At 41.1% G+C, this 25315-nt stretch overlaps 2 protein-coding genes across 2 annotated transcripts; both read left to right on the top strand.

Moving 5' to 3' along the window:
* The first annotated feature begins 349 nt into the window (after positions 1–349).
* On the top strand, positions 350–20142 carry LOC131470798 (oxysterol-binding protein-related protein 10-like). The gene is made up of 12 exons (XM_058646787.1): positions 350–894; positions 5113–5291; positions 5871–5953; positions 8917–9009; positions 9707–10079; positions 10392–10507; positions 13088–13243; positions 13644–14172; positions 15917–16103; positions 16213–16395; positions 17396–17549; positions 17671–20142. Exons 1-12 carry the CDS (start codon positions 656–658, stop codon positions 17713–17715), a joined length of 2337 nt encoding a protein of 778 aa, XP_058502770.1. The 5' UTR covers positions 350–655; the 3' UTR covers positions 17716–20142.
* Positions 20143–21765: 1623 nt separating this feature from the next.
* On the top strand, positions 21766–24942 carry ggctb (gamma-glutamylcyclotransferase b). The gene is made up of 4 exons (XM_058648079.1): positions 21766–22054; positions 22743–22888; positions 22982–23114; positions 24721–24942. The coding sequence occupies exons 1-4, from the start codon at positions 21944–21946 to the stop codon at positions 24883–24885; spliced, it is 555 nt and encodes a 184-aa protein (XP_058504062.1). The 5' UTR covers positions 21766–21943; the 3' UTR covers positions 24886–24942.
* The last annotated feature ends 373 nt before the right edge of the window (positions 24943–25315 follow it).

Below are 25315 nucleotides of genomic sequence, written 5' to 3' on the forward strand. Positions count from 1 at the left end.
TTAAGATGTCCACATGTTCAGTGGACATGTTTGACACTCTGCTGCTTTCTGGGTCAAATTGTTGTAGTTGAGTCTTCTTTGCAGGGCCGGAATAAGACTTAAAGTGCTGAAGTGTATCACAAGTGGTGAGACATAGAAATAATGCTTATTTATATGCATATCGACCTTACTAAGTAAAATAATGCTCAGTGTACTGATATCTAAAATATATATTTTTTTTGAAGATAAGTTTCATTTGTCAATATAATATGATTACATTATATTATATGACGTTTTACTGCATTAAAGAATCGCCGTGGTTGGCTGAAGGGGGCGTATCCCCTGCTGGGGGGAGTGACCAACCCGGGATTTCCAAAATAAAAAACGCAATAACGTCACAAAGAGAGAGAGAGAAAGTGAGACAAGGAGAGAGAGAAAGAGAGAGAGAGAGAGAGAGAGAGCACCGCAGTGGATTGGTCGGAATATCCCTCCTGTGTGTCAACAGTTAAGGAGCAGACTGGAGTAAGGCAACATCACTGCATCACTTTGTCAGAGCCTGTGTTCATTCTTCTCTCCTCAGTCTGAAGCTGCCTGTGCAGAGGAAACGACTCAAGCAACATCAACATCAACAACATCAACAACATCAACAGCAGCAGCAGCAACAGCAGCGGCAAACATGAATCGTTCCTCCTGGAGTCCCTGCAGGAGGCAGGAGCAGCGAGGAAGCGGCCAGCGGCCACACAGCATGGATGCTGCTCACCACGGAGGAGGAGGAGGAGGAGGAGGAGGAGGAGGAGGCTTCAGGACCACGGACAGCGGCGCAGGATCCCCGCTCCACAAAGCAGCCCGCAGCAGGAGGCACCTGGAGGGAGTCCTGAAGAAATACACCAACCTGCTCCACGGCTGGCAGAGCAGGTGAGTGATGTGCTGTGTATGCACTAAGAAACTTTATTAACTTCAATAAAACGCAATGTGACATCGTTGAGCCTCTCAAATCATAGCCATAAAGGTTTTATTTAAGTTTTTTTTTTCTAGCCAAGGATGCATTCATTTCAGGAAAACTGTCATTGCTCATTGACGTTCAGATGTTTGATTTGAAAGTAATGTGAATTATTCATGAATTATGTACAAAAAATTAAGAAGTTTATTTTTATATATATATTTATGTTAAAAAAAAAAGCTGAAAAAGTTCCCTTTACATTGGAACTCGGTGATGCCACATCTGAGTTCACTGCATTTCAGAGAGCAGTTGGGGAACAAACATGGATGCAAACACATGCTGGTCTAGCCGAATATCACCTCTACGCGATATTTCAGATAAAAATGTAACAGTACTGTGTGTTTGACTGATTTACTGTGAAACAAATACAAAAGAAGTGCTATAATGATAAGAGAACTAGTGTTTGGTGGCAGTATGTGACACTCGGGGTATGTGAGGTTGCTCCGAGTACAAATAAAACCTGGGTGTACAAACTAAATTCTTATTTGTCTGTAATTTTTGGCGTAACCCTACGTTGTGAATTCAATTCTGTGGCCAGTCAGCATCCATGTTTGTCACAGTCCATACCTTTAAAGTTCGGAACTGTGTTCAATATCATTTATTTCATCATTTGGATCATTGACAACACCCAATTCAAAAAGAGAGTTAATGATGCAAAATAGAAACAACCAAAACGTTATTGATGAAATAGTGTCATTGTAGTTGTTTATAGACTCTTGCAGCAATACCATTTTAGCTGAGTTTGTGTTGTGCAGCTGTTTGTTTGTTTTTCATGGGAGCAGAACATTTGCTACAGTTGGAGCATTATGTTTTTGAAATGGTTGGTTATGGCTACAAGCATCACAGATGTAAAACAACTGTGTCTGATGTCATCGGTAAGGTGGATACTCCAGGTTGTGATGTCGGTATCAGACATGAAAAAGTGGAATCACGCCATTTCTGTGTGTCACTGGTCAATTGTGAGGAGCCCACATCGAGACATGTGTCTGTCGAGGGTTGGACAGATTTTTAAATTGTATTGTTTGTATATTATATTTATGTCCCACGTGTAAACACCAGCAGTGTCTAAACCATCTCAATTTCCCTGTGCAGTTACACACTCTTCTTACATAAGACAATGTGAAAAATGCAGTGAGCGTTTCAGTCTATATTTAACTTCGGTAAATATGTGCTGATCAATAATTGACTGTGGTAACGTCATTCCTCAGAAAGTGCGGTGCGGCTCTGCTCTCATTCATCTGTGAATCCGCGTCCTCCCATTTATTCAGCTCTATAACCTGTGGTGATGTCACAGCGAGGGGAGAGATGCGGGGGTGGGAGTCCAAGAAACACTGAATGAGTCATCCAGGCTCAGGAAATCCCTGCATCCCAGTCCTGCATCTCAACACACTCCCTCACTCCCTCTTCTTCTCTTCTCTTTCTGCTGACTCTTTCACTCTCTGTTTCACTGTCCCGCTGAATCAATATAAGGCATCCATTTGTGTAATGAGACCCATGATCACACTTTTGACAGCATGTGGTATACTTGCCTCTACACACACACACACACACACACACAAAGTTGTTTTGTTATCTTATTGATCTTATCTTAGTGAGGACACACCATAGACATAATGCATTCCATAACTCCTTACTTAATCAACCTTAATCATCACAACTAAGTGCATTAACTGTAAAACCAGGTATACCGAGATAAAATGTCCCCACATGGTTAAGATGTCCTCACAAATGTTTGCACAGCATCCCTAACCTTTAACCCAGGTTTGTCCAACCTGGGGTCCAAACCTCACTCAGGGGAGTGTCAGAGTTCACAAGTTGGGGTGCAAAGCTTTGTCTGCTCTGAGGTTATTAGAATTATAGAACCATTTAGAAAATCCCAATCACACACACTCTATTGGATGATCAGAACTCAGTCACCCAAATTGAAACCAATTATTTGATCCGCCTTTAAATGCATGAGGCTATTTAACACCACTGTGATCTCTGAACCTGCTGTATCATAAATATCATGTAAACTGCTGTTTAGTTTTGCATGCAAACTTTTGTAATTATTCACTTTATTCTTTTGGTGTGTGTGCGTAGACAGGGGTTCGTGTTGGATGCTGGGGGGGGGCGGGGGGGGGGGGTGTTGTGTGCGTTTGTGTGTGTGGTATGATCATCTCTGTTCTGTCACAGCGAGCTGAGCTTAGAGACAGACGACGCACTGAAGCAACACTGTCATGTTTGTATCATCGCACTGATTGATGCTTTATTGTTTTCCTCAGAGTGTCATAAGGGATTCAGTGGTGGTTCGCTCTGACAAGGAGGTTGACAGAGAAAATACAAATAGTTGTTTTCAGTTCAGCTATACTGGCTGCAGTCAGCGGGATCTCTGCCTAGTTTCAGTTGTAAGGCTTTTTGAAATACATTTTTTGGATCACAGCTCTCTGACCTGAGCTGATGTTATCAGAGAAGCATGGAGAGGTTTATTTGTTTCCACAGCGACAGATGAACCCAATATCTCTGTCTCTGAAACTATCTTTGCAGTGTAGCAAGTTGTTGCTGCCACTATAGGGACCTGTATGCAGAATAGATGCAGTGAAGCAGCCAGTCTGAATATGTGTGATTTGATCGGTCACATCCCTCCATAATCACTTGATTTACACTATACTGAAATGTTATAATGTAATTATTGATCAAACGTTATGTTGTTTGTTGTCCTGAATGAAATGAAACCGTAGGTGGGCCAACTTTGGCTTTGGCTTGCTTTATACAATATTCAATTGTCTATAGCCACAGTTCTCCAACTGTGGTGCGTGTACAAGCTTCCTCTGGTGGAACTTGGAGGAAAGTACTGTTCTATTGTGTATATATATTGTGTGTGATTGGAGTGGAGCTGAGGAATTTTGTGCATAGAAATAAAAAAAAAACAACACAAAAATTATAATAAATGAAATAATAATACGTAGCCACCTCATCACCCACTCCATCTTAATCTAATTTCACTATACCAGTGTCTGAAGTATATGCGAGGAAGAGGATGATGATGAGATGTATTCTGTCAATTGAATGTGTTTCCTGTTTATGTGTATCACTTTCAAACCATGTTTTCTTCAAGTCATTTGTATTTTTTTTAACTGCTTTGGAAGACACAGACAAATAAACACTGTTGTGGTTGTCAGGAAACACTTCGACACGTTGTCACTGTATCTGAAGGACTTGACGAGTGACATTTCCTGTGCCTGTGTCAGCACTGTTATACAATAAGTCACCTCTTATTTTGCCGACTCACTATCCCCTGCCGTGTTCCGTGCTTCAGAAGACAGTTGTATATATAGCAATAAGACTGGAGGTGCGAGTGGGAGCCACTTGATGTTCCAGTGCAAACCACACAGGCACATGACACATGACAGCAGTGGAGGAGATGAAACAGCTTGCTGTGTGAAACCAGACTTAAATTATTCATAGTGATCTCCCTTTCTTCTCATTGCTGCTTTTGCTTGTCTTCCACTAAACCGTTGTGCCTTATTCTTTATCCCCGCAGTGCTCTCTCTTCTCTCTTTTTCTCCCTCTCTTCTGCTGCTTCCACCCTTCCCTCCATCAGTGGTTCTCATCTGTGCTTAGAGATGCTGCTCCCATATCACAGTCTCCCGGGTAAAATCACTCAAGCCTCAGTGGCTTCCATATGAGCTCCTGCTACAATAATCTTTGTGCCTTTGCTTATATCACGACTGACGAATGCTGACTGCAAAATATCACACTAATAATGGTTGTTTATGTTTGTGAGAACAGGAGTTGGCCCCCTGCCTCTTTACTGTTACAATGAGCCATCGTGGACATGGAGACACACACACAGAACATAATTGAATTATTACTCAGCCTACAAGGGGTTATAGGGGATGTACTGTAAGCACAGGTGAGACCACCTGCAGTGCACCATCAACAGCATCCATTGGAAATAGATTCAAAAACCACTGTGTGCGCTTTCAAGCACACTGAATGAAAGAGCTGACCTCCAAACTGTCAAGGTCTTGAAGGACTTATAGTGTTTGAAGCTGCCATTTTTAAATGTATTGGGTGTCGATGTCACTCCTCTCAGCTCTCTTCACTGCATGTTCTCTTTCTCAGGAGTTCTCCTTTTCTCTCTCCTGTAGATATTTCGTGCTGGACCCAGAGGTCGGTCAACTCCAGTATTATCTAAACGAACTTAGTAAAAATCAGCATCCTCCCCGTGGGTCTCTGCCTCTTCTCGGCACAACAGTGGTTTCGAGCAATGAGTTCCCTTACATGTTTACTGTTCAGTCCACTGCTGGGGATTTCTACAAACTCAGAGGTGAGACAATGTGTCTTAACGTCTCGAAACTCCAAAGAAAACAACTCCAAAGGGCAGATACTTTATACTATCTGTGTGAGCACAATACACTTTAATTGTGTGCATGAATGAAACATTCATGCATTCATTTTTTTTATTTAATAGTCCCTCATCCTCCATCGTAATCTAATTTCATTGTACCAGTGTGTGAAGTATGAGGAAGAGGAGCATGAGAGTAAATTATCTTATTGGTAATAAATCTGCCTCCTGTGAAAAGTCGATAGCTGACTTTTTTTTTTTTTTAAATAAACAACTCTTTAAAGGTGTTTACAGGTACATTTAACAGGTTTTTAGCAGGATAGTGGACATAAAAGTATTGAGTTAAGCAGGTGCCTGTCTGCTTTTGAGAACAATGCAGCAATGCAGAGTATACAGTCCTAGGACACACTGAAATATAAAATGCACAAACACCTTTGGAGTTCCATCTATCAATCATCAAGTAATTGATGCCAGTTCGTGTCTTTTCATGAAATTAGTTTACCATTCCAAATATTGCGTTGACAATCGCTGTCATAACCTTCACTGTTCTGTTCTTGTCAGCACTGGACGCCCAGGAACAAGAGTTATGGATGACTCAGCTGCAGCTATGCTCCCGACGCCACTCTGACAGCAGCACCAACAAGGTATACACACACACACACACACAAAGACAGGCTCACGTATGCCTACTAAAGACAACCTCCTTATTTAAATGTAATATTAATTTTGAGATTTTCGATAGGAATCCTTTTCGCTTGACTGTGATTAGATTATAGCCTCTCCATTTGTATAGAGAGGTGCTCGTCCAGACAGACATACAGACAGGTTTAGAACAGGATATAATTGAGTCAGAAAGCATTTGTATCCACTTTATGATCCTGTCCATGGCTGCAACATTACAGTGTCTCAGGTTCAGTGGGTATAGTTGCATGAGCACATACTGTATGTTTTCTATCAACCCGTTTCCTTTGAACATGCGGATATTTCCCACGTATGTATTCATAGCATATTAGTGCTTCAAGAAATGAACCCTGTTTTTCTCCTGTTTTTTCTCACTGCCATTTAGCTCTTGAAGCTTGTTCCAAGTTACAGAGCTCATTACGATGCAATGGCAAGCACTTCACCAGCTGAGGGGGAGGATGGCAGGACTAATAATACACTTCCTGCATCACAGCATAAAGTTTTCTTAGTGGCCTACAAGGTCAAGTTGAGGAATTGATTTGTCAGCCTGACCGCTGGCTTTCAGTGTCCATTTAGATTCAAGGAGGAGTTCGTCAGTCCGGGCTGCTGTGCCTGTGATGAGTCATTTGCTGAAGGTCCAGCAGATTTGGCTTAGGTTTCTAAAGTGTTATTTTGCCAATCCTTTGATATGGAAGTAACGTTCAGGGCTCATTAATCACATACAAGCACTTAGACTCAAACATCGTTGAAAAGGTACATCAAAAGGAAAACTGCTCTGCCACTTCCTCCTATTAATTAAAGTAAAAATATATAATGCCATGATAAGTCTGGGCTGACTAATATAAATATATATGTATATATATATATATATATATATATATATATATATATATATATATATACATATATATATATATATATATACAGTATATATACTTAATATGGACTTAAAAAGCTGGTAAACATTTTCCTGAGACGTGACTGGCCTCCATCACTATACTTTTTGGTCTTCTTCAATATTACGTACGTCAATTTTGAAAATTGTGTTTCCATTTTGAGGTCTAACAGGTGCCACAATGTCCAGTTGCAAAACCTCGACATGTTGCTGGCCAAATTGCCAATCTTGAGCTTAAAATGGGAAAATGTATTTTTTTATAGGTGACTATTCTTATTGGGTTATCAATTACCATGCATCAATGTATCAATTTCCTCATTGTGGTACTAATAAAGGACTATAATTTCTTATCTTATAAATGAGGACACAGAAGAAGTTCTTTCTCACAAATTGTCCAAAGTACAAAGACATTAGGGAAGATTTTTTTCGTCAGACTCAAGTACATACATTGTATGACTACTACAAAAATGTTAGCAGTATTAGTCTTATCTTAATGTCAAAGACAAAAAGTTGCAAATTGATTTCAAACCACTGACCACAAGTCACTGATGAAGTCATGGTTATGTGTGGGCAGATGAAAGATGAAGAGGTCCCTAAAAGACAAACTTTGAAGTTCATACATAATTACGTTCACATACATGTAGAGAACTAATCCTGGATGAAAGTGTTGGATTGTACAACAATGCCTACCTGAACAATAGCTGATGAAATTAACACCACAACGGCTGCTCCCACCCACATGGATGCAGAAAATATAAACTGGGATCTAGTCCATATCAAAAAATAGCATATAAACACAAAACCCCATAGAAATTAGGAACATGTTATTTAAGGGAGGTCAAACCAATCAAAATACCCTGGATTATTTAATACACAGTGTAATGGTTGCAGTGGTTCTGCAGTTAGAGGTGTTAATGTCTCCATTTTCTGGAGTAGTCACGTTGTCAGTATAATCACCGTTGGAATCGCGAGAGCATGTGTGATAGACATTCATCACAGCTCATCACACACTCATTAAGCTGAGACGTCCCAGAGGTTTTGCTCTGCAGTTGCCGTGTCAGTCGTAATTACCTCCTGCGGTCAGCGAGAGAACCTCATCATCTCTCTTTCCTCTCTGTCTCTTCCTTTCTTCCTTTGATTCACTCTCCAGAAGTCAAACATTTGCACCACATTAATGAATAAAAACTTTTGTTTTTTTTATCTGCTAAAAAGCCAATTGCCTCCAGAAAATTGTTTTCTTTCCTTTTCCTGACTTTTTTGTCACAACAGTGTGCAACACAAGAAGAAAGTACTATGGTAAGCACTGACAATGGTGGTTATACTACACTCCCCCTTTTCCAATCACTGCGCATATGGATCGTAAAAGTCTCCACAACAAGACCTCTGAAATAAAGTGGTCAAAGGCAAAATAAGTGCATTCACTCAATAAAAAAAGGTCTATTGCAGAGTAATTTGATCAGGGATTAAATATTGTCTGTGTATATTCCGAGAATACTTTTCAGAGATTGCAAATGTTGTTAGTGGGTTCTATCATCCTTCAAATACCTTTAACTCCAATTCTGCTCTTACCTCCTTACATTTCTTTCTTTCGGCTTCTCCCTCTGTAGGAGTTGCCACAGCGGATAATCCACATATTTGATTTGGCATAGATTTTTACACCAGATATCCTTCCTGATGCAAACATCCCATTTATCCCTGCTTGGGATCAGCACTAGGAGGATGCTGGATGTGACCCTTCTGTGGCTGGGGTCATTTTTAGAGTGTCCAATTAACAGTGAGCAATGGGGATTGGTACCTTGCTCAGGAGTCCCCCAGCCCTTGAATTTACAGGGATTTTAACTGGCAACTCTCCATTTATAGGAGCCAGCCCAATTCCCTATCAATCTACCCACATTCAAAACATTAATCTAAAGCTCCTTCAAAGCAGAACGCTCTCACCAGTGAAGCACTGTATCTCTGTATCTTTGGTCGAGTGTGTTTGTCATGATGCTGTGGTTACTATGGTTACAATGTGTTACTGTCTCTGTGTAGGAGACGAATCAAGCTGAAGGGGAGCAGAAGAGCCTTGTCAACTCAATTGAGACCCTGTCCCACCGAGGTGGACCCCTCTCTTCTCTGGATGAGGTGAATGGATAATCTGTTTAGGTGTCATTCACTCATTTCCATTAAAATACTTTGATTAATGGTATAAGTTGTACTGTCCACTCAGTTGTTGGCATTTTTTTGATTTATATGTTTGTGAGTACACACAGACAAAAAAACACACCACATATTCACATATATTTAAGATTCTGTCATACCAATTTCACTCCTTACCCCTTCAACGAATTTAGCTCTATGGCTATGACTGCTTTTTTCACATTCATGGACATAGTGTGTCCTTATTCTTGTTGAGGTCATGGGGTAGCGTAGCGTAGTGTAAGAGCTTGCTGGCCCTTCAAACAAAGTATCTTTAGTGGCACACTTCAAGTCAGATTTATTCCCATTTCAAGGTGTTTTGAGATATGTTCCACAACAATTCAAAGAAACTAATATTACTGTTATGATGCTGAACATTGGTTAGCAACTTCAACAAATACTGGTCCACCAGTATTCCCAGGCATTAAAGATGTTTCTGACATGCCTATATTCCACAATAGCGATATAGAACAGCTGACTTGGTCCTTTGTTTTTGCATGATAGCATATTAAAATCTCCACCAAAAACCTGTGGCATCTGCTTACGTGATGACATACCATGTGTATACATTTTTTGTGACTGGGCCTTTATTCACAACTAATTAAAATCAATTATCTTAATTTCTTTCTTTCTTTTGGTCAAGGATCTACTTCTTTTAAAAGCTACATCAGCCGCCACCTTGAGCTGCCTGGGGGAGTGTCTCAGTTTGCTGCAGCACAATGTTGTCCAGGCCTTGAACCAGAACCAGAACCAGAACCACATCCCTCTTCCCAGCCTCAGCCTCAGTTCACCTGGTGTGAATAAGGCGTCTCCAACAGAGAGAGTAAATGTAAACCAGTTGGAGCCCGGTGGCCTTGATTCCAGGAGACGGAGCCCAACTCCCAGCTTTAGTGAGAATCGAAGCCCAACTCACAGCCTTAGTGAGAAACGGAGTCCGAATCACAGCAGCATCGATGGAAGACGAGGGAGTGGCCACAACCACATTCGGAGCCAGAGTCAAGGCCATGTACATACAGGTGAGTTGTCAGTGGTGGTCCATAGAATAGGTAACACAGACAATACATTGTATTGTACTTCACCTACATTTTCTCAAGAAGGTGAAGGTATGTGTTATACACATATTTTTCTTTGGTTGAGCAATATTCTTAGGACAAAATATTCAGTCCATCTCTAACTTCAAGTGTATATTTTTACCCCAAGACAGCTAAACCTTGAAAATAGCATAATCAGCAAAAGTTGTATGAGTGGCCAGGTTAAAAATGTCTTTGAATTGCTGTGTTTTGTTGAAACTCAAACAGCTCAGTGTTGTCCTGTTTATCCTCCATCAGATAGCCCCACTGCACGGTCCAGATCTCCATTTGAGAAGCAGATGAAAAATGGCCCTCAAGTACCTCTCTCCTCTGCTGCCTGGCCTTCTTCCACTCAAACACAGAAAGACCCAGAGGTAATTCAAACCACATTACTGTAGTATAAATCGCCTTGATAGGCAGTGCATCAATAGCAAGAATGATCTTGGTGTGAATCTCAGTTCTTTGTGGAGTTTGAATGTTCCCTGTCCATCCTCTCGCCTCATGTTTCCCACTCTCTGGTCACATTTAAAGTAAGACATAATGACAAGGTGGTGATCTGCAGAATAAAGTCAAATTATTCAATAAGCTGCTGGTTGCCATGACATTCAACAAGGAAGTAATAGTTCAACCTGAATCCAGGATTATCAGAAGATTAAGAATATGAGATAAATCTCTTTCTTTGGTTTTCTTCATCATCCTACTCACCTCTCTGCTTAGATCTAACTAAATAATGTATATGTGGTCAGGTGGTTTTAGCTTTCCCAGTGTGATAAAGGTAAAGGCACAGCTGGGAAATAGTCATGTGTTTGCTCTGCAGCTGCAAAGCCTACTTTGGAATAAAGACCAGTCATGGGATGTGAGAGGGATTAGCAGGAGGGGATAGACATTCACAGATTCCCAGAAGGTTTCAAACTCATTGCCCTGCGATATGTTGAGCACAAGCAATTCCTGTAACATTCAAATTGCATCAGATTAATTCAAAATACAACCATGTTGTCCAATGGTACCCGTCTAATTTGCAGAACATAACATTACTGTATAACACATTACTTCATTTTCATTATGATTCAAACATATAGGACTGCATTTCCATTCAAACCAGGATATTACCAGAGAACATTTTGAAATGTGCCTGCTTCTTGATGTGTTTCATTTAATGTCTCAGTGAGAACACGAGACAAATTTGGAGTAATTAGTTGTAGAACGTTGCAGTTACTCAAACCTTCTGAGTAATTTCTGACTATAATCCAAACATCTTCCGTTAAAAAGAGTTAGAACGTGGCAGGGACATCTTGTGGATCACATGTTGCTCATGTTGTCCAAAGATCTGTGTGATTTTCATCATAGCATAACTTTTACACATGTTACATATACCATGGGTATGAACACATTCACACCATCACAGATGGTGGCTTCTGATGCTTTGGATTTATGCTGATAGCAATCTGGATGGTGTTTTTCCTCTTTTAATCCCACGGACATTTACAAATACTATGGATTCATCAGACCAGAACAAACTTTTCCTCTTCACGTCATTTAAAAAAAACCTGATTGTTCACAGTTTGATGGGATAAATGCCTCAGTCACACTCTCTCAGTCAGGTCTGAGTTTTGCTTGACAGAGCCCATTTTCAGATTAAGGATGCAGCATATACATAATGTGACATGTGTTCACAAAGACCAAACATAGAGAATAATAATAACATCAACAACAATCACCAATATTTTCTTTTTTAATACACCTTAACACACCTCTTAACTTGCATTTGAAAAGATTGAATAGAAGATTTGCTCCTTTCCAAGACAGTATTCTCATACATTTAATCCAAATTCTTGCAGATGTTTATACCCAAATACTATTTATGTTCAGTTTATATTAATATTTTTAAAGTTTGACTAACTTGCTTTCCTAAAGAATAAGGTATAAAATAGAAAGAGTAAGCAGACAGAGGGAACCCATTTCCCCATTATTTGCTATATTACAAAGTTTTGCTCCTTATAGAAGGAGATTACTTGGAGAAGGAACAAAGGGAGCAAGGAATGTAAAGAGTGTGAAGGAGGAGGAAGCCTTTGAGTAGGTGGGGCTCTGATGTAGTTCTGTGTGTATGTGCACAGGGTCGGGCTTGGTGGGATTAAGAGGATTCTCAGCATCACTCTTAATCTGTCTATCAAAAGTACAGCAGCAAAAGAGCTCTGCTTTCCTTCTCTCCATCCGTCCCTCATTCCTTTCTCCTCTTCTTCTCATCTCACCTTACTGTCTCCCCTTCATTGTTGATGTCTCTCAGTCTACCCTCACTCTGTGTGTGTCTTTCTGTATATCTGTGGTAATATTGATGCTGGGATGTCAGCAGGGGTCTTCCCTCTCTTAACTGTACGTGTCTCTGGATGATGGTGGACATGAAATCCAGCAGGTTTCCCAACAAGTCAGCAGTGCTTGAATATCAGCCAGACAATGTGACCATTTTCCATTTTCTATTTTCACATGACTTCACACAATTCTGACTGAGCCTATAAGCTCCACATGACTCTCTCTCGCTCTCTGTTTCTCTGTATAGCAGCACTTTGTTTTCATGCCGCCAGGCAACATTCCTATACACTGCATTTAGAGTCATGCATTTAATGTCTGACAGAAGGAAGGGGCAACAGTAGAGACAGATGTCAACAAATGGTTGGAACATGTACCAAGAGTCACCCTTTCAGAAAGCTCTGCAGGCTCATATGAGGAGTGGGGAAACTCTAATGTCACTGTTCACCTTCTTGGCTGCAAATGCCCTGAAAAAGTTTCTTCTTATTCCTCATAGTCCTGACTTGTGCGGACAGCCTCTGTATGGTTGTGTCAGAAAGCTGCTACAGGAAAGGACGTGTCATCCTCACAGCAGCAACATATCGGTTTTTACCTCCATCATAAGCACTGGAGAACTATCAGAAATTAGAAAATATTTGCATCTCCACCAGCAGGGACAAACCACCAGCCCACACCTCCCAGATCCCACTGACGAGACCACGGACACAGAGGACAATGAGGAGGAGGACCTGGGAGTCCTGGATGATCAACGAAGCATCATCATACACCTGCTGTCCCAGCTCAAACATGGCATGGATCTGACACAGGTAGCCTGCTCTTTGTCTTAATCATTTAGGTTTTACGGAAAATCATGCTTTATCTTGACAATCCACTCAAGAATTTGGTATAGCAGTGTGTAATTGGGGTTTTATAAATGTAATATTCTCAAATATAATTTTAATAACCTCACAAACTCAGAGCAGACAAAGCTCTGCACCCATGTGATCTCTGGGTCCATGTGATCTGGACCCCAAGTTGGTAACCATGGGGATAAATGTTGATTGTTACTGGGTGGAGGGGTGGGGAGTGCAAGAGCGTGCACCTATTGTTTTGGTAATTACACAGAATTCTCCAAAGGGCAGTAGAAATTCCACACTAAAACTTTAAGACTTTATCTGCTGTTGTGGAGTTAAATTACTGTACATATACCATCTATCCCTCTCTCAGGTCGTGCTCCCTACCTTCATCCTGGAAAAGCGCTCCTTACTAGAGATGTTTGCTAATTTCATGGCTCACCCTGACATGTTCCTCTCTATCACATCTGGCTGCACACCAGAGGAGCGTATGCTTCGCTTTGTTGAGTACTATCTGACTGCCTTCCACGAGGGCCGGAAGGGCGCTGTGGCCAAAAAGCCCTATAACCCCATCCTGGGTGAGAACTTCCACTGTTCATGGTATGTGCCTCGGGACCGTGTCCGATCTCTCAGGACCACCAACTGCACTGCTTCCAACTCCGCACCCACAGCCCCCTCCAACATCCCCAGGTACTCCCAGAGGAGGACAGATGGTGGCTGCGGCAGTGGCAGAACATCAGACTGCTATTGTGTTCGCTTTGTGGCTGAGCAGGTGTCCCACCATCCACCTGTGTCAGGCTTCTACTGTGAGTGCAAGGAGAAGAAGATGTGTGTCAACACTCACATCTGGACAAAGAGCAAGTTCATGGGCATGTCTGTTGGAGTCTCCATGGTCGGGGAAGGTAAGAGAACATTAAAGATATGTAACCTTTCTGCATGTAAATATCTACAAACAAGATGAGATGTTTGTGTAGTGTACTTAGATTTGCCAAAACGTTTCCAACACTAGAAATTCTAATTTGTATTCAAGGGAACGGACCATTTTATCCTGGTCAAATTTTAATTATCTGTCTTTCCCACCTCTGCTATAAATTCCATGACAAACCTTGTTTAAGTGTGGGCATGTATGTGCATGTGGAAATGAGGAGAACACTGAAAATAATGCAAAAAGTGTGACCAGCCCTCAGACTGCTATAGAAACATGGTGGCACAAAATGGCGCCATTCATAAAGCAAGGTCTTTGTCTAAAGTACATAAAAATGACTCACTTTAAGGCTATAAATACAAAAAAAAAATTTTTTTCACCGATTATACACACAATCTTGTGTGTACCATTTACCATTTACCATTGTACCAAGTACTTGTGTGTACTTTTTCACCATTTACTTTCTTGCTCAGTGCACTGTGTTCAGTGTTCATTTAACTGCTGCTGCACCACATGCCTTTACCTCAGGGACCTACTGCTAACTGGTGCGAACATCATTGTTTGACAGTCTGTTCACTGACTTATCCGTGTGCCTGTGTGCGTGTGTGTTTGTGAGTGCATGCATGTGTCTTTTCTGCACCTTGTCCAGAGAGCACCCTCTTCACAATGTCATCCTGGGGCTTTAATGACAGAATTGTAAATGGGGTATTTCTATGGAAGTTTTCAGTGTCTGTGCGACTGTCTTTTGTTCTCTCATTGTCATTTCTCTGACATTTCACTCTTTCATTGTGTCCCAGCATCAGATCATTGTCTGTCAGACACAGTCAGATAGGCTATTTAAAGACACTGACATTGTCTGTAGCACTCTACATTGACAGATATGCATTCACGGTAGCCCTCTCTGACAGTTTGCAGTTTGTGTAGTGTGCGTTTGTGTGTGCATATAGCAGCAGACTGGGCGCAGCTGTTCCTTATATAAGCAGCAAGGAGGGAGGGTGGGGGGGGAGTAGGATACAATTCAAAGCAGGATGATTCAGATTCTGAATCAAAAAGCAACTGTATTTAAGTGTTGAAGCTACACTGATGCATTCTGTTGCAGAGTTCTGTTGTCAGTGATGCTCACCAGAAATGTCTGGTGAACCATCAAATGTCTAGTTTCTTCAAGGAGTTTGAAGCTGCTTTGTGAACTGTAGAACTTCAACATTCTCCAGAGACTATCCTGCCCCCTACATGGTATAATTGATATCCCACTCTGTCAGAAGTGTAAAAAGAAAAAAAAGAAAAAAAGGGAGGACCCAAATGCAGGTTGCAAAAATCTGGATCCTCCAGCTGTTGTGAATGCGTCTCACTCAGACAATTGTCTGCGGTGTTTGATATATGTGTACTGCAAACACCTGAGAATGTCTGGATCCAAATCTACTGACATCGACAAGAGTTTATGTCTGAAATTAGCTTCAGTTACTCAACAAAAGCAAGCCCGGTCGCCTCCAGCTAACTACAGAAAATGACTACAACCTGGATGACTGAGAACCTTCACAGACTAGGACACACAAAAGCACAGAGTTGCAATCACATCATACATTGTTATCTTCATCTTTTGTGTAGCTTTACCACTCAATGCACGCTTCCAAAAATCGTACTCATGCCATAATAATTCTACCACCAATAAACACATAAGATTCCTCTCTGTCTTTCCTTTAACCCTGTCCTGCTCATCACAGGTGTGCTGTATTTGTTGGAGCATGATGAGGAGTATGTATTCACACTCCCATGTGCTTATGCCCGCTCCATCCTTACGGTGCCTTGGGTGGAACTTGGGGGGAAGGTCACTATCAACTGTGCCAAGAGTGGGTATTCAGCCTCCGTCACTTTCCATACCAAACCCTTCTATGGAGGGAAAGTACACAGGTATGGTGTCTGCTGGCTCTGCTTCCCATAATAACATCATTGTTCTATCTTCATGTTGTCGATGTATACCGCTGAATCCTAAAAAAACGACTCTGTTGATATCTCTCAGAGTAACAGCAGAGGTGAAGCACAACCTGACAGGAAATATCATATGTAAGGCGCAGGGGGAGTGGAATGGGATTCTCGAGTTCACCTACAGCAATGGAGAAAACAAGGTCATTGATACCTCCAAGTTGCCGGTCATCAAGAAGAAGGTCCGGCCTTTACAGAAGCAAGGCCAGTATGAATCACGGTGAGTGCGTTAAAAGCAAAACTTCTCTCTACATCTTTCTTTCTCTTCACAAGTCGTGGGGCCTTGTCCATGCTAATGGACGAACAGCCAACCACCCATCAAAAACAAACCAGCAGCAGACATCATTCATAAAAATAAAGTTGTTTCCTCTTCTTTGCTTCCTCCAACAATGGCTTTCTTGCTTGTTTTTCGCCTGCTCTGCCATAATGAACATCTAAAATAATGCTATCACTGCCTTGACAGCCCACATCCTGCATAATTCCACTTTAAGCTCATGCAACACAAGAGAAGCTGTCATTCAAAATCCAAAGAGCCTTCATGATGGCATACCATGACGTTTTGTTTGCCATGGGAGTTGGAAAATAGATCTCATGTTAGACAAAGTAGAGGCATCACCAAATATCATTGTCTTCTTTTAATTATCACAGCTGACTGGGTGGAAATAGGACATGTCTATTCTTAGAGAACCAGTGTGTGGTGGCAGTTCTGTTGGAATAAAGCAAAGAGGCAACACGCTGACTTTCTGGAAGGTTTAATTCGGCATCAGCCCAAACAACATGGATGCATGAATGGGCAAATAAGCAAAGCACCAACAGGAGTGTGATGGTTTTATGCCAGTGATGTTGTTGCCCAGATAGGGTCAACAGGTTTTGGACTTATAGTGAGGACCTCTCTCTCCAAAGAGATGATGGTAAAATGACTTTATTGTACCAAAAACAAACCAGTTTGTGGTTGGTGTCCTGGGGGGGATCTCCAGCATTAATGCCGGAGCCAGCAACATCACACTGAATCAGAGAAACAAAACACAGAGGGCACAACAATGTTTGATTATGACACAGAAAAAGCAACAAGTAATGGATGAACCCAAAAAGCTTAAAAGCCCAGCACTACCAAACAAAACAACTATCTGGGTGAGTGGTAGAAACATAACACTCCCCATGATATGCCATCTCATTAGGCAGAGCAGGCACAGCTGAATGATTGTGTTTTCCGTGTGCAGGCATCTTTGGCAGCATGTGACATCATCACTGAAGGCAGGAAATATGGACACAGCCACAGAACACAAACACTGGCTGGAGGAAAGGCAGCGGCGTGACAGCAAACAGAGAGCTACTGACAAAACCCCCTGGAAACCCAAGTATTTTATTAAAGAGGTGACAAGAAGAAGCACACTCTTTCCCTGACGTCACTAAAAATGAGATTAAACATTCGGTTATTGACTCGTGTTTTTGTATATGTGTGTGTGTGTGTGTGTGTGTGTGTGTGTGCATGCAGGGTGAAGGCTGGGTCTACCACAACCCTCTCTGGAAAGCTCACTGACCAGCAGTCTTGGAAGCAGTTGTCCACCTGAAGACATCCAGTGGAGCAATCAGGACAAAGAGAGACAGCGAGAGGTAAAACTCTCTGTGTACCACAACAAAAGGTGCCAAAGACTTCCAGATGACATGGATCTTGTCAAATTAGACACACGTTTGCTCACAGTGAGGTGAGCCTGATCTCACAGGGGTACAGACACTTTTGATATACAGTAACACATTCAATGACAGAATGGACCTTTTTGTTTCTGACATTAGAAACAACAAACTACTGTAAACTGCCCCTCTAATGTTTTTGTTGTTTGCACAATGTACTAAACTAAATGTCGGGCACTATAGTTTTGCTCAATTCACTGTCAAATAAACAACGATGGGTCAGAAGTCTATGACCACTCAGAGATGTAAGTACAATGCTAATAATGCTGATTAACTCATAACAACAATGTATGTTAAGCTCTGGGAAAATACAGTTTTATTGGAACATATAACATATAACCACAGTGTGTCAGATGTGCACTTGCAGAAATGTGCAGATGTAAAGACCTGTGCACTTTAAGGACCAAATCATCACATCCAGACGCCAGGGTTCACAGGCGCTCCTGGTCAGCAGAGGTCAGATACTAGGGTTGGGTATCATTCACATTTTAATTTTTGGTGTTACTCTTGCCTTGAATTTGGTACCGGTACCCAACAGTACCACTTTTTGGTACTTCAGTCTCTATGTAATGACAAACATCTTCTAAGACTCACCACAACAAACAGACTGGCACTGCTCTCTCTCTCTCACACACACACACAGTGCTGAAATCTAGCACTGATTGTTTAAATGTGAATTAGTGTTTGGTGGTACTGACAATTTTGGTTTGTGCCATTGAAAGTGTTAAGTTCAGTACCCAACCCAGGGACATGCTGACAGTAATCAGTGGACGGATAAACCATAAAGGTCCAATATGCAAATATTCCCGAAATACCAGACCAATACAGATCCTGGTCTTATCTATCTCCTTGTCTGAAGCCTTCTTAGCCAAAGAACAAGCATTGAGTCGGTCAGGGATCACTGGGTCATAGTCCCCAGGTTACTGAGTAGGGTGACAGACCATGCGCCTTGTCTTGGGGGCCACCCGCCGTGTGGGTGCACAGACCTGGCCATAGAGGCAGGACCGCGACTGGGCCCAGTAAAGGGTTCCCGGGACAGACAGAGTGATTCACTCCTACCAATTGTTGTCATTTTACTGCGATCTCTTATCCCGTGCAAATTGGCCATTAATATTACAAATTACAAATCCTTTGGTAAAATTCCATTACTCCACCTACCCCTGTAAAACTAATCCTAGATTTAAGATGTGTGACATCACTCATTGCTCAAGACATTAGTATTCTACCAGAGGCAATTGCTCTATGACAGCACATAAAATGGGAGCAGCATTTATGTATAAATTATATTTATGGGCCTGAAATGAGCTTCCCTTGTTTCAAAGACAAGTGATCACCACTGTATTCTACTGTGTGTTTCCATGTTTGTTGCATATTGAACCTTTAAAAGGATCTGCTGCTAACATACCGCAGGCACAGAGGTCAGATCGAGTCCAGCCAACTCACTATAAAACTAGAGTGGTGATAATGATTTTGGCTTTGGTGCAGTGTTCGCAGCACTACCTCTGTGAGACTCATGTGTTATTGTGTTTTTATGTTCAGGTGTGGGTGTGTGTGTAAGAATGGATAAACTACTTAGCCAGTTTGAAAAACAACCATGTAAAGCACATTTAGCACAGCAGAATGTAGTCAGACTATAGTTTTGAAGTTGAAGCTGTAGTTCACCGATCTTCTCTGTAATAGAACTCTTTTCAATTTCCTATAACAGGACTTTTTAAGCGACTTTTATTATTAATCACTTTGGGACGCCTCCATAATCAAGAGTACATACCATTTATCACATCATGAGAATCCCGTACACCCATGACTCACCCACAGCATCTACAGTGAAACCCTCCAGTCAACCGTGCTGTTACTGTAGCCATTTATGCTGCAATTTGAACTTTAGGTGAGAAACATGTTTTAGCTTTAAGGGGTTTTTAGTGGGAGCTACTGCGGCAGCATCATCATGTAGTTTGGAAGAGAAATACAGGACACATTTTCCTTCATCTGACTATTTAGTCAATTAACCTATGCAACACACAACTGTAGGGATCCTCCCTCAGGAGGGTTGGGTGGGGCGGGGTGCATTTGTTTAAAATAAATGTCTTATTAAACCTGCTATTTCTGAATGTTTGGGTGATTTCTTGTTATCTACGATGATCAGGGTGAGGGTGGCTTACAGTAAAACAGCCAGAAAGATATTGTGTTTTTATTTGTATAATACCAAATATATTATCATTTAAATTTGTATAATCTTGTAAAAGGTATCTTACCTTAGGACAATGTTAACATTCTCCATGACCAGTAAGGCTCCAGTGTTGTTTTTATCAATATTTGCAGCAGGAACACAAGGAATAAAAACTGATTTAAGGTAGGGCTGAACGATATATCGTTATCGTATCGATATCTAGATATGAACATTCAAGATATTCATATCGCAAAAGCAACGATATAAACAATATAGATTTTCCCCCGCGCTCGCCCTACATGTACATTTCTGGCACAATAAACTTCATTTTTACGATTGCCCTTGAATGCACCACTGCGGCCAGCCAACCACAAACATTATTTCATGCTTGCTGTGGATCGACAGCTGAAGCCAACCAATGACAAACATAGGAGGGCGGGAGGGAGACGGACACTGAGACGCGCACACACACACACGACATACACAGCGGGAAAGAAAGTGACGTGAGCGCGGAAGATAATGCGGCCGGTGGCGATTTTGTGCCAAAACATAAATCATCGTATTTTGGATTTAAAAAGGATGATGTCAACCAGAGCGAGGTGTTGTGCAGGTCGTGCTTGGCAAAAATTGCGACGAAGCAAGGTAGCACAACAAACATGTTTCACCACCTGAAACAACACCATCGCGTGCTGCACGAAGAGTGTAATACAATGAGAGAAACAACGGGGACTTCTCAGTCATCCCAAAAGAAGCCCAAGCAAAGTGTGTTTACTGATGCGTTCAGTAGCGCTACACCGTATGAGTCGACGTCCACCGGACATAAAGGCGTTACAGAAGCTATAACATCAGACTTTGCAAAAGACATGGTACCCGTGTTCACAGTCTCACAGCGAGTTCTCATCAATAAAACTGCACTTTCCATGTGGAAAGTTTCCACAGTCTTTTGTATTATGATGTTTTTATTTTTCTGAAAAATGCTTGGTTTTTACCGAACCCGTAGTCATATCGTATCATATCGATATCGAGATATCTGACATGACTATCGAGATATGAAATTTTGTCCATATCGTTCAGCCATAATTTAAGGCAATAAACAAAAGTCTGACTCAATGAAATGTATGCCTGATTACATCTATGATATTTAAGAATATGGTAGCTGCTCCACCAGGACAGAGCCACTTTTGTGTCACTTTACAATGTGTGTGTAAGAAAAGCAACACCTTTAATTACAAACCTTTACATGCAAAAATAAATAATGCTCCAATTCTCACAGTGTATATGGATTAAAAACTTCCTTAAAATCAAAACCAAGGTAACTTTTGAGATATTGGCTTGTTTTCATCTTTTTATTATTTATATTTATATATGCACCGATATCGCATCACAACCTCAGAGCAGACAAAGCTCTGCACCCCACAGTAACATCTGTATGTATGTGCTGCCACCTAGTGATCAAAATGAAACACTGTCACTACTGTTATTGTATTCGATTCAAATTCAATTCACTTTTATTTGTATGGAGCTGATTCATAACGTACATTATCTCAAGACACTTTACATGGTACGGTCAAGACCTTGCGATTGCTACAGAGGAACACAATGATTCAGCACTTGGAGGGAGAGTCATGATGAAGTGTGAGTGCTGAGAAGAGGAGGAGGGAGAGAGACAGAGAAAGATATACAGTCAAACTGAAACTAACTATTGTCTGCCTCTGTGAAGCTTCCAGTCCTGCACCACAGAACAATGCTGTGGTATGAGGCATAACAAGTATTGTGAGTGTGAAAGGAACACAACAGTTGCAACAGTCCAGTGACATGCAAATGGTGTGTGTGTTTATGTTTATGTGTATGTGTACGTGTGGGTCTCGAAGGACAGTATTAGCTCACTGTCATTCATCTGTGAAACAACATGGAGAACAGCCACATTTTCTTGTACTTCGCATATGGCAGCAACCTGCTGAAGGAACGTCTGCAGCTCAAAAACCCCTCTGCAGAAGTTCACTGTGTGGCTTGGCTCAAGGTAAGGGTTCATGTTTTTGGTCCAAGAGGCAGCATTCAACTTCAAACTTTATCAGGAATCAAATATCAGCTATGTAAATACTGTCTATGCTGTGTTGTCATCGAGCCACTGTTTTGTTTTGGCCAGCCCAACTGTTACATTTGAATTGGCTCACAAGACAAGCACCAATTCCTGTGTCAGAATTAACAAACTGCACCTTACAGGCTGACAGTATAGTTCCAAACATCCAACTGAGGGCTACTCTGGTTTCACCTCCATTTTACTTCCTGTTTGACTTCTATTTTTGGACTTACAACACAAACATGCCTGTGCAAGTGCAATTCAAGTCAATCCAACATCACAACACACCATTTTCCGCAAAGGGCTTTGCATTCTGTTCAGCAAGTGACACCCCTCTATCCTTAGACCCTCACATCAAGTGAGGAAAAGCTCCACAAACAAACCCTTGTACAGGGGGAAACCTCGGGAAGAGCCAGAGGAGAGGAGTCCTCCTTCTCCCAGGACAGGTTCAGACAAATTCACCAAACAAGTTCAGCAGGTTACAAACAAAACATGACGGGCACGTTGCCAGTCCATCACTGGGCCACAGGGAGAAAATGCAAACTCCATGCAGAAAGGCCGTGAACACGGATCTCCTTGCTGCAAAGACAAGAGCTCCAACCGCAATATTTTTTTGCCTGTCTTACAGGACTACAAATTAGGGTTTGGCAACTATAAAGGTGTCACCAGTAAACGGTGGCGTGGAGGTGTAGCCACTATAGAGCACAGTCCAGGGGACGAGGTGTGGGGTGTGGTGTGGAGAATGAACATGTCGGATTTGAAGTCTCTAGACAGGTATAGTTCTGGTTTTTTTTCTTCCTTTTTTTGAAAAAATAATGTTCATTATGTTTGCGTAAAACTTCTCTGTTTGTTTTTAAACGCACTCAGACAAGAGAATGTGACATTTGGGAGTTACCATCCCGTGGAGGTGTCTGTGAAGACAAAAGGCCTGGAACTAAAGTGTCGGACGTACATAATGAACAACTGTGTGTATGCCCCACCATCACCACAGTACCTACAGGTAAGATCCAAACCAATCGTTGTTTTTATTTCATTTCGTTTCATTTATTGTTTACTTTTGCGTGGACATAATTTGTATCTATTGTCCCTGGACAGGTGGGCAAGATTACAAAATAAAACATAGATACAGTTCAAGACTGGAAGCGACAATAAATATTACTTAGCATGAATTAAACACGAAGAAATACAATAAAAAGCAGTAGGACGTAAAATGTATTAAATCAATCATTAGCGCAGTCGACATTCCTCAGCTCCACTACGATCACAAACCCTTTATACAGTAGAACAGTATTTCAGATTTTCCTCCAAGTACCACCAGAGGAAGCTCGCGTCCCCTGTACAGGGGAAAAAAAACATTTTTCAAAAATGTTGTTTTGAATTAGGAAGACAAACGATCATGAATGAGGCTTCATCACCTGTTCACACTGCCCATTTCTCCCTGTGAAGCATCTGGAATAAGGATCAGTTTACTCACTGACCTTGTGTGTAATCAGTGCTGTGTTTTTACAGATCTGACAGTGACTGTGCTTCACAGTGCCAGACCGTTCTTTTGCACACGCACATGAGACCTCCAAACGTGAATGACAGAAAAGCAGCAGGCTTTGTCCCCAGAGGGACTCAGTGGCTTTGTAGTTGCACCTTTGTCCATCGCATTATTCTTATTATTATTAGTTACTGTGTTCTGCTCAGTGTTGTAATGTAACAAAGTACAAACACTTTGCTACTGTACTTAAATGTACAAAATAATGCACATATCTGTACATTTACTTTGTTATTTATATTACTTTTACTTTTACTCCACTGCATTTACGAAATAAATTGTGTACTTTTACTCCACTTTACTACCAAATAAAATCAGAAGAAGAGTTGGTAAGGGTCTGTATTTACAGTATATATAGCTTTTCTTGTCTTGATGAGCTGCTTTACACCATAGTTTTTAAGGAAAAAAAATTCTAAATGTGCACACTACATGGAGAAGTTTTTTGGAACAGTTTAATGGAGTTTGATTCAAAGATAAAACGGTTTTAAAAAATTTATGAAAAAAGGTTTTCCCAAAATACAGGGATGAGGGTTTTGACGATCCCCAGCTGCTCGCTGTTGTCTGTGCATTTTTATTTTTTATTTACTTATTTTGCCAGCACAATCCAGAACACATGCACGTATACATATATATATATGTATATATATACATACATATATGCCTATATTGAGAGGGAGAGAGAGAGAGAGAGAGAGAGAGAGAGAGAGAGAGAGAGAGCTAGAGGGACATAAAAAAAGGGTGTGAGATTAGATAAACTGTACTTCTTCCCACCCCTTTTTAGATATTTTAATTAAATTCTTGTGTGTGTGTCTTTTGTTATCATTTTGTATTATTATTTTTGATGTTGCTTATTTCAATTATATATTATGTTTTTTGTTTGCATCTTTGAAATAAACTATTTCTACGATGACTGAATGGCGCTGAAAGTCTGTAGAGACAGGGATGGATGGATGGCTGGATGGCTGGATTGTTTTCAGGTTCATTTAATTGATTGGTTTATTTGTTTTGATTGGGAATTTGTGTTTTTTAATGGACATCATGAGAGAATCTCCATCAACCCCTGCAGGTGATTGTGATGGGAGCAGAGCAGAACGACTTGCCAAAGGACTACCAGGAGAAGCTGAGAGCAATCAAGACCAACATGTATGAAGGTCCTTCATCCATGATGGATAAACTGGAGAAAGCCAGACAAAGAGCTACAGAGAGTTCCAACCACCCTTCTGACGCTTGACATTTCCACATATTGCAGGTTCATTTTTAGTATAGGTTGCAACAGTGTATTCAGCTGAATACATTGGTTCTCAAACTTTTTATACCAAGTACCACCTGAGGAAGCTTGCATACCACTGGTGCCACACATGTACCACAGTTTTTTTGAGAACCATGGGCTTAAGGCTTGAGTCTGTAGTTTGTTTCTGAAACACAAATAAAGTTATCTTGTGGAAGAAAAAAAAAAAAAATAAATCAAGTTATATATGTGGTATGTAGAACATTTTGAAATCCCACTTCCCCCGTTTCTGCTCTGTCTCATCAAAGCGCTGTCCTCAACATATAAAAGCACAAACTGTGAGACAATTAAACGTCAAGGTAAGCAAGGCGGTGAGTGACAGACCAGTTATGACCGAACAGACGTTGTATTTTATCATTTAGTGTTGCTGTCA

This window comes from Solea solea, chromosome 13 (genome assembly GCF_958295425.1).
Source record: "Solea solea chromosome 13, fSolSol10.1, whole genome shotgun sequence".
NCBI classification, from domain to species: Eukaryota; Metazoa; Chordata; class Actinopteri; order Pleuronectiformes; family Soleidae; genus Solea; species Solea solea.